Genomic DNA, 17,156 nt, shown 5'->3' with positions numbered 1-17,156 from the left:
AGTGTATAAATGTAGAGAAATCACAGGACAGAAATTACCTCCCAAAACAACATATTGCCCAAATTACAGAAAATACTTATGCATTTAAATTTTACAATAGTTTTTTTTTAATTTATGTATTATCAGAGTATAGTTGACACACAGTGTTCTTTCAGTTTCAGGTGTACACTCATTGCTCATCAGAACAAGCAGTCACCATCTGTCACCATACAGCATGATTACAGCACTATTGACTGTAGTCCTGATTTATTCTTTATCCCTATGACAACTTACTTATTTTACAGCAGGTAGTTTGTATCTCGTAATCCCCTTTACCTATTTCACCCATTGCTTCACCTCCCTCTGGCAACGCCCAGTTCTCTGTACAATAGGTTTTTTTGTTTGCTAAATGTTGTATAATTAGGTCAGATAGCCAACCAAGAAGAAAGTAATTTCACTGTGAATTGTAAAAAATAAAAAGAATGTTTAGTACTGAGCAGAGGATTTTTATTGTGTATATCCCTTCCCTCCTGCCAAAGGCTTTTCATTGTGTGGTTGTTGTTTTTTTTTTTAATTAGGTGAAGCTATTCTGTTGAAAACTGGTTTTCCCCTACAAAAACACTAAAATATTAACTCTTACTCTTTCTAATGCCCCTAGGGAATGGAGGACATTCTTCGCTGCTTCATCAAAGAAGGCAGTGCTGAAATGGTCCGCCAGATCGAATTTATCATCAAGCAGCTTAATTCAGGTCCGTTCAAAGCAAGAAGCTATCATCTACCTTTTGCATCTTTTCACATGTGCCAGAAAGATACGTGGGCTTTCTTAGGAGGGCTTGTCATATCTTTAAGGGAGGTGGGGAGACCCAACTGAGCCCACCGACAAGGTAGTCAGACTGTCCCAGGATCAATGATCTTTCACCACACTTTAGGCTTAGAGTCAACAAAAAGAATTCAAAAGTAATCACAGAAACCGTGCTCTACCATTACATTCTCTTTACGTGGACCCCCTGCTCCGCATTCTTCCCCCATTTCATACGGCTTCTCCGGGGGTCCCAGGGTCTGATAAGGAGACCAATGGCGACCTCCCTGGCACCACCACAGAAAGTGTCACTCTCGCACGTACGTTCACACTTTCAAGAAAAATTAATGTTGCCCGCTGGTTCCATGGGAGGAGGTGGTCCTCTTTCTCTCCAGCTTTCTCCGTTACCGTGACAGTCGACAGCCATGGTAAGCAGGAGAGGAAGGTGCAGGGAGCCTTGGGTGGGACCAGGATGGAAGAGACTAGCTCTTTCTATGGACTCCTGACACCTTGACCCTGACTCGTACCCGTGCCAGAGGCACCCAGCTGTCCACCTCACTCAAAGTCCAAGTGCACAGATCTGCTTACAACATGAGTGAAGGTGAAGAAATGAATCTCCTGATCTCTACTCCCAAGTTAGCAGCTTGACCAAGGCCAAGAAACAGGGAGCTACCTGAAGCCATTCACTGGAGGAAGCCATAAGCTGCTCAGGGTTCGCAGCCTGGGCCGCACGCGGCAGTCACCTGAGAGATTTGAGAGTCCCCAAGGCAGCACCCCATGCTAGCGAAGTCAGAAGCTCTGGGGGAACCCCAGAGGTGAATAGTGTTTAAAGCTCCCAGGTGCTCCCGCATGCAGCCGGGGTGACGGGTCCCTGCTTCTGAAATGGAGAGGCTTGAAAAGGGGACGTTAGAGGCTCCTGGTCAGCAGGAAACGGTGGGGAGCCAGTGAGATGGGCGCTCCCTCAGGCTGGGGTGCATTTCCATCTGGACGCCACCCTTCCCCCCCCCAGCCCTCCGCACCCCCCCGCCCCCCTGCGCCGGGCTTTTACAAAGCAGAGATGATCCATCCCAAGTTCAGGTGCACAAGGAGTAGACCTTTACTTTCTGCCTCAGCTGCATTTCTGACTTGGAGCCCCCAGTCTGCTGGGCAGACATGGCTGCAAAATATACTTCCTCCCTCGCCTGCTCTGGGCGTGAGAGAGGCCAGTGTTTGGAAAGGAGGGAGGCCTCCCTCCCAGGCCAGCAGGGGTCCTCTGTGGCTTCGGGTCACCTTTGGGCCAGGAATCTTCTTCAAGGCTGGCTTTGTGTTTCAGTCTGTCAAGACCCATGCGCCTCCGTTTTCTTGTCAGTCTCCCCTCCTTCCTGGCAGCCAAGACACAGGGGTGGTCCCCCTTGCTCTCTGGCCCCAAACCGTCTCTTTGTCTTACTACGTAAAACCAGCCCTTGCTTGAGCTAACACGCTGAAGAATGTGAAGAGGGAGGGCCTGTTGACATATCCGTGAGGGATGTGCTTTGTCAAGAAGCTATCATGGGTGGAGCTCTCGTATGTTCAGGAAGGGCTTGAGATACACCTGCTTTGCTCAGTAAGTTCCAGTTTAAATAATGAGCGTCAAAGAGATTCCTTTTTTTTGTTTTATCTCAAGCACTTCATTTATTCTGTATCCATGGGACAGTGACAGGTCCCCAGAGACCCTATTACTTAGGAGTCTGATACTTTGAAACAAAATTAGAAAGTCATTGAACATTTGAATGGAGGATGAGACATTAGGATGTGGATCATGAGCATCGAGTCAGAATGAATGAGTATACCAGCATCACTACGAAAGCCAGAGAGGGGAGAACTGGACTTTACACCCAGTTCGGACTTCATCCTCAAGTAGACATTAACAGTAGAGTATGAATTAGTAGTAGTTTCCTAGTGTAAGATATGTAAGGTGGTGTTGCCACAATCTTTATTTAGCGTATTGGCTTTCTTGTTCTATTTTAGTAAACATGTAAAACGTGTGTGGGTTTTCATACATTCACGCCCATCCCACTTCACTAGTCCTGTTTTCCTTATAAAGTTTCAAGCTTTCCAAGTACAAAACTTCCAGTGTATTTTAGGAACCTAACCCCACAGGTGGGGAAGGACTGCCCTGGGGAAGCGTAAGGGACATGGCAAGCAGAGGTGACCGCCACAAGCAGCAGCAGGGAAACTCATCAATGACGCCGGCCCTCGAGGAGGGGGCCGGGCAGATACCAGCCACCCCTGACGGCAGAACAGGAGCAGGACAGAGCCAGCGTCCCCAGCTGGGCCGCAGGAAAGGGGGGCACTGGTGGCCCCAAGCACCACGTATGTTAGCTACTGGGGTGAGGGCAGGTGGTCATGCCACAGCCCAGGGAACAGTGTGGGAAGCAGGGCTGATGTCTGCGTCACCCTCGGGAGGAGGAGCTGAGGTTTATAAGGTACTTAAGTTCAGAGGACTGGATTGTTCTGTGGAATAGGAGCGGACTGAACCAACGGGCTCAGGGGAGAGGGTGTGGCTGGACCAGCCTCCCCCCCCCACCCACGTAATGTCTAAGATTCATTTTTAAAAAGTGGGAGGGGGCATTTCTATGTTGGAAAAAGAAATGTCTACCATTGAGGGATCCAGCAGCAACCCCATTTTGGAAGCCACCTTCTTGATAGGCATTTACTGCGGGTGGAACGGAGCAGAGCTCTGTGTGCACGGGGAGGGGACGGAAGTTAGGTGATGGAGCTTCAGCTCAAATGCACAATGGATAATTTCCTCATCTGCAAAGTAGTTTTCTTGACTTAATAGTGTTCCATGACAGCGGTGGGGCCGTGATGGGCATGGAGGCGTGCAAGCCTCTGCGGTGGGGGCAGAAGTCGGTGTCCTGCTGGCCTTGGTCCAGCCAAGCCATTGGAGTCCTTCCCTGTAGACTGAGGGTTGTGTAGGGGACAGTGGGGGTCCCGGGGTTTCTATGTATTCCCTTCTATGAATGGTTTTGGGGTGCTGAGCAGTCTCTTCAAGAATAACCTTTGGCTCCTTTCCTCTTACTTCCTATCTGACTTCCTCTCCTCTTCTCTCAGGCTCTCTTTACTTTCATGTCATCTGTTCAGGAAACGAGTGATCGTAAGGAAGAGGCAGAAGGGTTAGAGGGATGAGTAAGCCGGGTGCTGTGTTCTCAGGGACTGACGATTCAGTACGATGCCCAGACAGGTCCATAGCCATTCATATGTGACTGAACTGCTCATCCCAAAGTGGCAAGTACTGTCAGACTACCATCTACTACTGGCTAGCACTGCTCTCTAACAGAGTGCTGTCTAGAGAAAATGCTGAGTGTGTTCAGCAGAAAGAGAGGTGACTGCTCAGTGAGGGATCAGTGAAGGCTTCATGGAGGAGAAAGTTACCAAACTTCTCTGTAATACCCGCTGTGTACCTGGCCCTGGGCCCGGTGGCTTAGTTTTGGTGTGTTGTAAAGTCCCCCCAACAACCCTAGGAAGTAGGTGGTCTGATACCCATTTAACAGATGAAGAAACAGAGGCTCATTCTTCCTCGGGTTCCATTTTGCTATTATCCCTCCTTTATAAACTCTTTTCAGATCTAGCAGTGAACCACGGGAGCCTTTAGGAGCCCTGCCTGCCACAGCCGCTACCCCAGCCTCTGTGGGAAAATCATGGGATTTAAAAATAGACTTGAGTTGAATTTCAGCTCTGTTACGGGAGTGTGACCGTAAGCAAATCTCTTATCCACTATATGCCTCTATTTGCTATTTTCTATAAAATGGGGATAAGCGCCAACAAAATCTTTGTACGGAGGAAGGAAATAACGCATGTTCAGCATCAAGCACGATGCCTAGCAATACTAGTTCAGTGTCTTTTTTCCAAATCCCTCTCAAGTTATATGCTGGTTTTTAACTTTGCTCGGGCCACTACCAATGCGTTCTGGTAAAAGTGGGGGCAGAGATTTAAACTGCTTGGGGCAATCGCGGTTCAGGGCTACAGTGACACCAGAAACCGATCATTCTGATGGAACCTAATTCGCGTGTTTATGCATCTCTGCAGCAGCCAAAGGATTTTGTTGGCCAAGACTCCCACCTGTGTTTGCAGCTATTCATTTACTTTTTTCTTTATAGAAGAGCAACTGGATGGTGTTCTTGAATCCGATGATGATGAAGAAGATGATGATGAAGTAAGTTGGAGGCTCTTGACACCACATAGAAAACTTGTGCCAAACAATTGGGTCTCTTCCTTCCCTTGAAGAGTTAGTCCAGAAATGGAGGTTTTGATTCCTGCTGCATTATATCTCACAGTTCTGGAGCTTGGCTAAGCTCGGTTGCAGGGGGCTTCAGCCAGTCTCCCTTGAGGCTCTTGTGGTCCCACGTCTAAGCTGGCCTCACACCCTCCATGGCCTCTGCGCGTGGCCTCTAATCGCTCAGCGGTCAGGTTCATGGTTCCTCACCGGTTGGTGGCTGGGCTCCAAGGGGGAGGAAGTGAAAGTTTCCAATCCTGTTCCAGGCTCAGCTGTCTCAGAGCATCCCTTCTGCCGTGCTCTGCTCGGGGCACATCACAAAACCGGCCCAGACTGGGGGCGCGGCAGACTCCGCCAACAGGAGGGTTTGAGGTGGGAGGATTGCGGGGTGGCCACGTCTGAAGAAGCCCTCCCACCCCTTGGGTGGGTTTTGTGCCACACTCCGCAGCACTCGGGGCGGGGGGGTCTATGGGAGGCTGAAAACAGCAGTTCTTCAACAGGAGTCTTTTGCTTCGAAGGGGCACGAGCCTCCCCTGGTCTTCCTCGTGTTCGGGAATGTCGGGCACAGAGACTCACTGTGGGAATCTCTAGGCTGAGAGGCTTGGGTCAGAGCAGACAGAACCAACCACTTTGCTCTTTTATTTGCATTGTTTCAATATGGGTTTCCTCGGCCGTGAAAAATCTGCTTACCTGGTTTTCTACAGCGAGAGGGTTCAGAAGTAATGTAGGTGAGTCTCATGAGGTGCGGAGAGAGAATGGTGACTCACGGGCCAGAGATTAATTCTTCAGATGATGAGCTTTTTCCTTGTTCTCCCTTCAGACGTAGAAAGCACATACATATTACTCCGCCTACTTCTCGGTCGTCATACATGGTTTGCCTTCCTTCTGTTTCGTGGAGAGTGCTGGAGGAGATGTTTCTGCTCGGAGTTGTGGTCTCTCGGTTTAGAATGTCTGTAAAGTCAGGTTTTTGTCCACTGCTGGCACCAGTTGGGGGAGGTAGTTCATTGAAGATCCATCCACCGAAGGAGGCTGTGCCGAGGTTGCCCAGTGATCGTCCCTCCCACAGGCAGCCGCCCGCCTGCCATTCTCTTCCTGAGCTGTAGGTGGCACTAGTGGGCATTCTTGCTCAGGCGGCTTTGTCGGACAAGTGCAGTTCTGGACCTCGGCTGGGGATCCTGGCCAGCACCTTCTCCAGGCCCCTTCCTTTGCAAAGGTGGATCCTGAGAGGGGAGGAGACCAGCGTAAGGTCACACAGAGTCAATGGCAGTAAAATCTGGTTTAGAACAGGGCTTGGCAGACTTCTTCTGTAAAGAGGAAAGTAGTAAATATTTTCGGCTTTGGAGGCTATGTGGTCTGTTTCAGCTACTCAGATCTGCTGCTGTGATGGAGTAGCTGTCAGTACATAGGGGGTGAGGGTGACTCTCTTCCCATAGAATTGTATTATTTCTGGACACTAAAATTTGAATTTCATTTAACTTTTGTGGGTCACTAAACTTTTCTTTTTTTTTCCAAATTTTGAAAGATGTAAAAATCATTCTCAGCTCGCTGGCCTTTCAAAAGCAGGCATCTTGGCCTGTCGGCCATTGTTCGCCAGCCTCAGGAGAGGACCCAGCTCCCCAGCACAGCCTTCTCGGCGCTGTGATAAGACACCATCTTTGTTCCTTGCCCCTTCAGTACAGTTTAAACTACATTTTGAGTTAATATCTTAATTATTTAATTCCATTGAGTTTTTGTCATGATGTCCAAAAGTTCTCCTCAAGATCTATTTGTCCTCTTCCTAAGTTATCTTTTCAGTCTGTTTTGTTTGCTCTGGATTTTTTTGTTTTGTTTTGTTGCCATTAAGCCCTTTGTCTTTGAATTGCAAGGGAAAACACATTTGGTTCCACTGTTCTATTAATGATGAAAATTCAGCTTTGGAAAATATACCTGTGGAAACAATTGTAGTCTACTAAAAATTAAGGAATATACAGATCTTTTTTTTTTTTTTTTTAAGATTTTATTTTTAAGTATCCTCTCTACCCAACACGGAGCTCGAACCCACAGCCCTGAGGTCAAGCGTCACATATCCACCGACTGAGCCAGCCAGGCGCTCCTATGGAGATCTTTTAATTTTCTGGACCTTTGGCTACCCTGTGCAGATTTTTATTTTAAGAGGCTGGTGTTTGTAAATACTTGTTGTGATAACTAGAACTTTCAGAAGACTCCTAAGAGGCGTTCAGTTGGGAAATTGTAAGGAGCAGATCTGGCCTCTGGGGCCAGAACATGACTCTTTGCGACGCACTCCAGTCAGCAGATCCTGGACTTTCCCTCTCTCTTCACCCCTGCAGACAGAGCACCGCAGAGTGTTAGCAAGGGTGACCCACAGAAGGCTCCGGCCATCTGTGTTTTACTCAGCTGGCAAACCGAGAGTGGGTGTTACTTTTAAAATTCGAAAGAAAAAGGAAAGTGAAAGATGCTTAGGCCCAAGGAAAATTTCCAGAGATCACTAGAGGAAGGGGCAGTGTTGTCGTGACATGGCTACGGCCTCCCAAGGTGACAGCTTTCAGGGAGATGGCAAAAGTAGTTTCAGGACCTTTGAGTCACATGTCCTCTTGCTTAGCAATGTAAAAGTTTTTAAATTTCATATTGAAACCCCAAACACAGATAACGGAGCCCGGTGTGTTTTCAGTGAGCTACTCGATGCTTCTAAAAATAACATGGCTCTCTCGGGGTGGGGCTGGAAGCCAAGGGGAATTATTCTCCGTTTACCTTACATCCAGTTAAAATCTGTGCACCGGCAACTGCGGCCACTGGTCCGGCTGCCCTGGAAACTCCAGAGAACCCCCAGATGCCAAATCTGAGCCTCCTGATTTCTAAGAATGTAATGACTTGTCCTGATGTGCTAACACTTCTCTCTGATAGACGTACATTTACATGCCAAAATAAAAAGTTGTAGAGGTAGCATCAGGGATGTTTTTTTGACTTGTAGACCGCCTAGGGTATAACGTCAAGTAGGAAAAGGAGATCACAAAGTGATGTGAACACTATGATTCAAATTCAGAAAGGAAACAAACATAAATACACATCCTGATGAATGATGTATGTACTTCTGTGTGCATGTAGCAGAAAGGTGTGGCGAGATACGCCCTCTTTGTTGACACTGGAAACTACCTGGAGGCCAGGAGGAGGAAACGTGGGGGAGGCAGAGAGGTCCCGGTCAGCGGGGAGGGCCGCAGAGTCGCATGTGAAGTGAGAAGTGAGAGAGAGGGTGTGCCAGATTCAGTGGGTGGAGGGCGGAGGGTGGGTGCTGAGCACCCTTGAAGACTAATGGGGCAAAAGCCACACTGAGCAGTTGGGGAGCTGGTGGGAGGTGAGAGAATGGAGCCGGTAAATATATGAGGCTCTTCCCACGAATCCAGCCGTGAGCACGAGAGCAAGTGGGAGAGCCGGTAAGCGGGGCAGTTGTGTTCCGTTCTGGTTTGGGAGATACCTAAGCTGATGAAAATACTGCTGGGAAGGACCCGGCTAAGAGGGAGAGGTGGAACGTTCTGGGCAGGAGCAGCGAGAAAAGATGGCATCAGAAGGCTAGGCGTTTTCATTATTTTCTAAATTGCTTCTGATGCTCTCTGGGCCCACAAGTCCCCAGTCCCGTTTACACCTCCAGAGAAATAAAAGCATCATTAGATGGGCTTGGCCAGTGCATACACAGGAAGAGGCAGATGACAGCTACCGTGTAGGGGCTCGAATGCATCTCACCAGGTGCTTCAAAGACATGTGTCATCTAATACAATTTAGTTTTATTTTTAATGTTTATTCATTTTTCAGAGACAGAGACAGAGCGTGAGTGGGGGAGGGGCAGAGAGAGAGGGAGACACAGAATCCGAAGCAGCTCCAGACTCTGAGCTGTCAGCACAGAGCCCGACGCGGGGCTCAAACCCACGAACCATGAGATCATGACCTGAGCCGAGGTCGGACACTTAAGCGACTGAACCACCCAGGCGCCCCGGATACAGTTTAGTTTTATGTTAAACATTTGCCTTATGTTCCCAAAGAGCTGATGATAAATCGCAGGGGTCAGGAACCCTGATTCCGTGTTCCCACCACAAATGGCTCATTTCCTGATTACAGTTCAAGGTGAAGTGTCTAGCTCATAAGTGTACAATAAAAGCCTTCTTGTGCTGTTTGAGAAGACCGAATTTAAGACAAATAGCCTCCCTTCTTAACAAAACAGGCTTAAGTGCCAGGTGAGATCAGCAGGGACACTGACTTTCTGGCTGCCCTGGAGGTGACAAGCCTGCTCAGCAGTCTCCTTCTTTAGAGATTTCTCAACACCAAGAGTCACTTATTTATTCAACAAATATTTGGCATAACATCATTCTAGGAAATAATGAGGAAGAGATACAGAACAAATCTAAAAGAGTCTCTGGGCTTAAAATACCTCCAGGAGTTTTAACATTTGGATAAGTGAGATGATAAAATAATGATTCTGATCATCGCAGCTCATGGTTGTGGCGGTGCCAGGTGCCAGGCGCCGTTCGAGGCGCCATGCGTGCATTTGCTCATCTCCTCACAACAACCCTGCCATGGGTGCCGTTGTGCCCATTTCACGATGGGAAAACAGAAAATACCTCACTTAGCGAGTTCACACAACCACAGTGATGGAGCTTGGAATCGCACCCAGGGGTCCGACTCACCAGTCCACGCAAATGACCACTGCATGATTTTGTCTCCTATGAGACCTGTGTGAACACATGTAAACAACAAATAATAGAAAATAAATATATAATTATAGGTTCTCGAATGTGATAGAAATGGGACGTGCTGTAGGAATTCCAAAGACCGCAAAAATACTGGGACATGGCTGTCCCTGGAGGACTTCCCCAGCCTCCCTAGCCTAGGGTGACAGGAAAGAGGAATGGAGTGACGACGAGAAAAATGTGGTCAGGGAAGCAGGAGAGGCGCCCTCCTGGGAAGACAGCAGGAGCTTATCCCTTGCTGTCCCCATGGCCCTTGTCACTATGTGTTTGTGCTTTCGTATTGTTCTTGTAAGATACACACACACAGTATTATACATGTATTATTATACAGTATTATACATGTATTATACACATATATCCGTGTATGTGTTCATCAACACTGGTTTTTCAAAAGGAGGTAGCATAGATCATAGATATAAGCACACACGTACATGTTCTCTTTGCTCTTGTTAACGTTTTCTGGCAATCACTCTAGGCCAGCCAGCAGGGCAAACTGGGTCTTTTTAATGCCCTAGATGCACAGTTTTCCAGATTTCTGCTTTGTCAGACAATGCTGCAGTACATACCTTTGTAAATACACGCTTCTTTACTGGTGCTTTTGTTTTTATTTTTTTTTTAATGTTTTATTTATTTCTGAGAGAGAAATAGAGACAGCGTGAGCAGGGAAGAGTCAGAGAGGAAGACACAGAATCTGAAGCAGGCCCCAGGCTCTGAGCTGTCAGCACAGAGCCCGATGCGGGGCTCAAACCCACAAACCGTGAGATCATGACCTGAGCCGAAGTCAGATGCCTAACCAACTGAGCTACCCAGGTGCTTCTTTACAGGTGCTTTTGTTGCTGGGTTGAAGCATATGTGTGTTTTTAATTGTAATAGATTTCTTCAGATGGTTTTTCAGAAAGGCTGTAGCAATTTGGATTCCACTAGCAGAGCAGGAGAGGCCTCCCTCCATCTCCACCAGCGATAGGCACAGTCACTGTTTTTGCCATTCTCAAGGTGGTAAAAGGGCCATCTCCTTCTTATCCTAATTTGCATCCCCATTGTGCAGTGTGAGTGTCTTTCATGTTTATTTTATTGGATATTTGGATTTGCCACACTGTAATTTCCTATTCATGTTCTTTCCTTACTTTGAAAATTGTTTGTCTTTCCATAGCATTAAATGTGAATTCTCTGTATATTACAGGTATTGACCCTCTTTCACCTTCATTGCAAAACATGTAAAGATACATCTTTTATTCATTGGCTTATTTTTTATAAATTTGCCACAAATCTTTTAAAATTTTTGAGAAGATGCATATATTGATTTTCCTTTTATAACTTCTGGGTTTCTGTCCCGATTAAGGTTTCCCTGAATCTTAAATTTTACATTAGTCTCCTAGATTTTCTCTTAAGACTTTATTTTTCCATTTAAATTTTAATTATTAGATATACTTTTTTTTTTAAGAGAGTGAGCAAGAGAGCATGCGCGCATATGAGGGGAGGGGCAGAGAGACGGGGAGAGAGAGAATCCTAAGCAGGCTCTGTGGCGTCAACACAGAGCCCAACGCAAGGCTGACCTGAGCCCAAATCAAGAGTCAGATGCTTAACCAACTGAGCCACCCAGGTGCCCCGAGCATCCAACTCTTGATTTGGGCTAGGTGCTGATCCCAAGGTTGTGGCATCGAGCCCTGCATTGGGTTCTGGCTGAGTGTGGAGCCTGCTTAATCTATTCTCTCTCTCTCCCCACCACCCCCACTCATGTTCTCTCTCAAATAAAGAAACGAATGAAAATATTAAAAAAAAAAAAATTAGTTGCAATGTAAAGTCAAACACCATACCCAACAAATCTTTTTCTATTCTGTTAAAATCTGTCCGTCTCTTTTGCATTTTGTTAATCTTATTTTCTGATTGTTCATTGCTAGTGTATAGAAATACAGCTGATTTTAGTGTATTGATCTTGTATCCTAAAACTTTTATTAAACTCGTTTATTAGCTTTAAGAGTTTTTGTTTCTTTGTTTTGCTTTGTGTTGGGTTACATGATGCCATTTCCTCTGTGAATACAGATCATTCCTTGCCTAACTTGCCCTGGCTAAAGCTTCTAGGACAATGTTGAATAGACGTGGTTAGTGTGGATACCTTTGTCATTTTCCTGATCTTAGGAGCAAAGATTTCTGTCTTTTACCATCCACTGTGATGCTGCCTGTGGGTTCCTTCTGGAGGCTCATTATCAGGTTGAGAAACTGCCCTTCTTCTCAGAGTTACAGTGCTGGGTTTTGCTGAATGCTTCTCCCACATTAATGAAGATGACCATATGAAGTCGTTTTCCCTTTCATTCCGTTAATACAGTGTATTACACTGATTGATTTTCATATGTTAAACCACCCTGCTTCATTATGATTTATAATCCCTCTCATATGTTGTTGGATTTGGTTTGCTAGTATTTTGTTGAGGGTGTGTGGGTATTTATAGTAGATATCACAGTGCAGTTTGACTTCCCTTATGATGTCTTTTTTCCAGTTTTTCAAAAATGTTCACTTGAGGTATAGTTGACATGCAAGATTATATTCGTTTCAGGTATATAACATAGTAATCAACAATTATATACACCTCTTTTTCTAGTTTTATATCCGGGTGATAATGGCCTTGTAATGTGAGCTGGGACGTATCTCTTCTTCTGTTTTTGGAAGAGTTTATGAAGGCTGATGTTGCTAATTCTTCTTTAAGCGTTGGCTAGGCTTCACCAGTGCAGCCTTCTAGCCCTGGGTTTTTCTTTGCGGAAAGTTTTTTTTATTTCTGATTCGATCTCTTTACTTGTTATAGGTCTATCTATTCAGATTTTTTAATTTCTTCTTGAGTCAGTGTCTATCATGTGTGTCTTTCTAGGAATTTGTCCATTCTATCCAAGACATCTAATTTGTTGATTCATGTACAAGTTTTCATAGTATTGCCTTATGATCTTTCCTTCTGTAAGATCGGTAGTGTCCCACCTTTTATTCCTGAGTTTAGTCATTTGAATCTTATCTCTTTCTCGGACAGTGCTGTGGACTGAATTGTGCCGTCTCACATTCATATGTTGAAGCTCCGACCCCCAGTGTGGGTGTATTTGGAGACAGGGCCTCTAAGGAAGTAATTAAGATTAAAGGAAGCCCTTTAGGGGTGGGGCCCTGATCTGGTGGGATTAATACCCTTCAGAGACACTGCCACCACCTTGGGGTTGGAGGGGGGGAAGCACAGAGACCTCTCATCAGGAAGTGAAACACCCCACATGCCATGTGTCCTTGAACTTCCCAGCCTTCAGAGCTGTGAGAAATACGCTTCTGTTGGTTAAGCCCCCTGGTCTGTGGTGTTTTGCTCCGGCAGTCCGAGCTGACGAGGACAGTCAGTCTAGCTAAAGGTTCGTCAGTTCTGTTGATCTTTCCCAAAACCAACTTTTCATTTCATTAATTTTTCTCTATTCTCTATTTCACTTATCTCTGCTCTAATCTTTATTATTTCCGTCCTTCTGCTTTTCTTTTTCCATTCTCTTAAGGTGTAAAGTTAGCTTACTGATTTAAAAGCCTTCTTTTTTTCTAATGTAGGCATTAAATACATACATAAATATATATCAGTATAGTTGGCCAGGATGTGGTGGGTTTGCCCTGTTGGTGGGAATATAAACTGTTATATCCACCATGGAAAACAGTATGGAGATCCATCAAAAAAATTAAAAATAGAACTCCCCTACAATCCAGCAATCACAGTACTGGGTATTTACCCAAAGAATACAAGAATGCTAATTTAAAGGGATACATGCACCCCTGTGTTTATAGCAGCATTATTTACTATAGCCAGACTATGGAAGCAGCCCAACTGTCCATCAGTTGATGAATGGATAAAGATGTGATACACACACACAAACACACACACACACACACACACACACACACACACACACGAATATTATTCAACCATAAAAAAAGAGTGAAATCTTGGGGCACCTGGGTGGCTGAGTCGGTTAAGCGTCCGACTCTTGGTTTCAGCTCAGGTCATGATCTTGGTTTGTGGGTTCAAGCCCCACATTGGGTTCCATGCTGATAGCAAGGAGCCTGCTTGGAATTCTCTCTTTCCCTCTCTCTCTGCCTCTCCCCCACTTACTCTGTCTCTCTTTCAAAAATAAGTAAACTTTAAAAAAAATTATTAAAAAAAAGAGTGAAATCTTGTCATTTGCAATGACATGGATGGACCTAGAGAGTATTATGCTAAGTAAAATAAGTCAGATAACTTAAGAAACAAAACAAACAAGCGAAAAGGGGAAGAAGAGAGAGAGGCAAACCAAGAAACAGACTCTTGGATCACTTGGCTGACTCAGTTGGTAGAGCATGTGACTCTTGATCTCAGGGTTGTGAGTTTAAGCCCCATGTTGGGTGTATAGATTACTTACAAATAAAATCTTTTTAAAAAATAAAGTAAAATCTTTAAAAAAATTTTTTAAAAACCAGACTCTTAAGTATAGAGAACAAACTAATGGTACTAGAAGGATGTGTGTGGGGGTGTGAAATAGGTGATGGGAATTTAGGAGGGCACGTGTGATGAGCCCCAGGTGATGTGTGGAAGTGTTGAATCACTGTATTGTACCCCTGAAACTAATATGACACTGTATGTTAACTACCTGGAATTTAAATAAAAACAGAGAGAGAGAGAGAGAGATCTGACAGGCAGATCTGTCAGAGAGAGGCAGAGGTACACGCCCAGCTCACCTAGCATGGGCTGTTGGGCACACCCTCAACCAGTATAAAGTAGGTATACATACATATATATATATGTAAACACCCCACTATGAATTTCCCTCGGAGTACTGATTTTGCTGTATCCCATAAGTTTTGGGAAGTTATGTTTTCATTTCCACTTATCTCAAAATATCTACTACTTTTCCTTGCGATTTCTTCATTGACCCACTGGCCATTTATGAGTGTGTTTTCAACGAGCCCTTGAGGACAAGGCTGTTGACACTGAGCAAGCTCTCAGATCAAATAAAGATAAGCCCCATGAGAGGTGTTCCCAAGGACTTATCAGACAGGCACATAGTGACGGCTCTCTTGGAATGGGGCCTTCGGGAAGCTTGAAGCCCATCTGCTCCTTCCAGTGACTGCTTGGCTGTTGGTTTTCACTTTGATTACAGGGCTGGGGGTTTTCAAGGAGCTGGAGAGAGAGAGAGAGAGGACTAGGGAGGTGTAAATGCCACAACATTTGCTATTCTTACTGACAATTAGCCTTTTTTTATTTCTTGAGTAAGCACCCCTCAGATGGTCGTGCTTAATTTCCAGGGTTCTGAAAATTTTGATTTGAACAGTTTTGCCAGTGTTTTCATTGGTTTTGTGGAGGAATGGATTGTTGGAAGTTCTTATATCACAATTCCTGCTGGGATCCTGCCTAGTTTATGCCCGTGCATGATTTTGTATTTTCATGCATTGGCCATTTGGGAAATAATGGTTTTTCAGTTTTGCAGTTCTTCCAAATGTGGCCATATTTCATTACAAAACATCCAGAAGCTGCATTAGTTAATATTGCCTCCGATCTCATCAGAAAAGTCTTTAGAGGCTGCCTGGGTGGCTCAGTCGGTGAAGCATCTGACTTTGGCTTAGGTCATGATCTCACTGTTTGTGAGTTCGAGCACTGTGTCAGGCCCTGTGTCGACAGCTCAGAGCCTAGAGCCTGCTTCTGATTCTGTGTCTCATTCTCTCTGTGCCCCTCCGCTACTTGTGCTCTGTCTCTCAAAAATAGATAAATGTAAAAAAAAAAAAAAAAAAGAAAAGCCTTTAGGTATTGGGGTGTTAGGGAAGCTATTAAGCTCACAGTATCAGGAGCAACTTTTTTAAAATGTTTGTTTTCTCTTGAGAGTTCAAATTTTATTATTGATAATAGACACTACCAGTTGTTTTCCTTGAAGTAACAGGCTCACCGCATTAATCTTTGAGAAAATGTCTGCCAACACCCAAGTCTGAAAAACCATAGTTTGTCTATTTTTCTTTCAAGGAAAAACGATGTTCCTTTAAAACAAATGCCTGGTTAGGCTTGCAGCTCAGATAATCTCACAAATGTTTTTCAAGATAACCACTATATATATCCCATGTAGTCACACAGAATGTTAGAAAGATGGTCCGCCAGAGTCTCAACTTATCAAATTCCTGCTGCTTCATCAAGGACATTCTTCAGTGAAACTCTAACATCTTTCTGTCATTGCTCTATAATTTTTCTGTCTGTCCATCTATTCATCCAACTATCTATCTATCCGTCTGTCTAGTGACCCAGGATGGCGGTAGAGACTGCTACTCGAGTTTGGCGGCCCCGCCTAATTAAGGCACCGGTGGATTTACCCTCTGTTGCCTCTGTTCCGTCACTGCAAATGTCAGCACAGGTGTCCTGGGATAAACCATGAAAGTCAATACATTAAATATTTCATCTGGCAACACTTGTGTTTGTTGTCAAGCAACAAAAAAGATCTCTATGCAAAAGTATTTGATGACTGGTTACTGTTGATACTGGATGAATATAAGCGAAATCGCAAGTCCAGGCATACTTCTGCAGACGAGACATGTGTAAACACAGCCTTCACGTTTGCAGCTTCGTCTTTGATTTGAGGTGCTACTGTTTCATGGGACAGTAGCAAACTGTAATTTCTTTTGTTAACTTCCCATTCAGCAGTGTAAGCTCTCTGAGACTATTGGGTCTGTTTCTTCAACTAAGACAACAATTACCCTTCATAGTTCTTCAGTGACTCTGCTGTTGGTTTTTTTTTTTTAATAATTTTGGGGGGAGGATAGTGTTAGATGCGCAGAGAAAAATAATACAGAGTTCCTGTATACCCATTGCACAGCTTCAGTGGCTTTTTAATTTCAGTTTGAAAAAAAGTTAAGACAAATTTTGAATTTTTGACTTTTAAAGAACTCATCACAGCTATGTTTAAAATATTCAAATCCATTATACCTCAATTATCCTTAACTGTCATTATAATATCATCCAAATATGTTTTGTCACATAAGACAATCAGGCAATCTGTTGACATCTACAAAACTGAGGGGAAGATAGCTTCCATGTAATTCCATTTCTTATTTGAAGTCTGCCCAGCTTCTTTGGAATACATCCCTCCCTTCCATGAGCCAGAGGACTTCCTGATAAGTCCATTTCGTTGTTCTCGGCATCTTTTCATACAAATGGTGCAGCTATGGGTTGAGAAAGTGGGGCCTCCGATCTCCCTTTTTAAGCCAACGATCCATCCTTAAAAATATAAGAAAAAATACTGTATAAACAACTTTTCTTTTATTTTAGAATAAATAATTCTTAAATTTTAAAATAATGGCTTTAACGAAAATCTAAAAAGTTAGAAAAGGTCTTGAAAAAATTATAAAAATACTATTCCAAAATAAAACAGTAAGTCTCCTTGTAGCCTGTTTC

The 17,156-nt window shown here is 44.6% G+C and overlaps 1 protein-coding gene across 6 annotated transcripts in view; it reads left to right on the top strand.

The window, feature by feature from the left end:
* Window positions 1-17,156, top strand: part of ARMC9 (armadillo repeat containing 9) — a 152,034-nt gene that overhangs the window by 72,409 nt on the left and 62,469 nt on the right. For all 6 annotated transcript variants that reach the window (XM_039234578.1, XM_039234576.1, XM_039234575.1 and 3 more), the window contains 2 exons: window positions 638-728; window positions 4,897-4,952. In XM_039234578.1, coding sequence (XP_039090509.1) covers window positions 638-728; window positions 4,897-4,952 — 147 coding nt within the window. The remainder of the gene's footprint in view (window positions 1-637; window positions 729-4,896; window positions 4,953-17,156) is intronic.

Source organism: Hyaena hyaena, unplaced genomic scaffold (assembly GCF_003009895.1).
Source record: "Hyaena hyaena isolate Hyena2069 unplaced genomic scaffold, ASM300989v1 scaffold_86, whole genome shotgun sequence".
NCBI classification, from domain to species: domain Eukaryota; kingdom Metazoa; phylum Chordata; class Mammalia; order Carnivora; family Hyaenidae; genus Hyaena; species Hyaena hyaena.
Note: the sequence above shows the minus strand (reverse complement) of the source record. Positions and strands in the feature narration are given on the sequence as shown.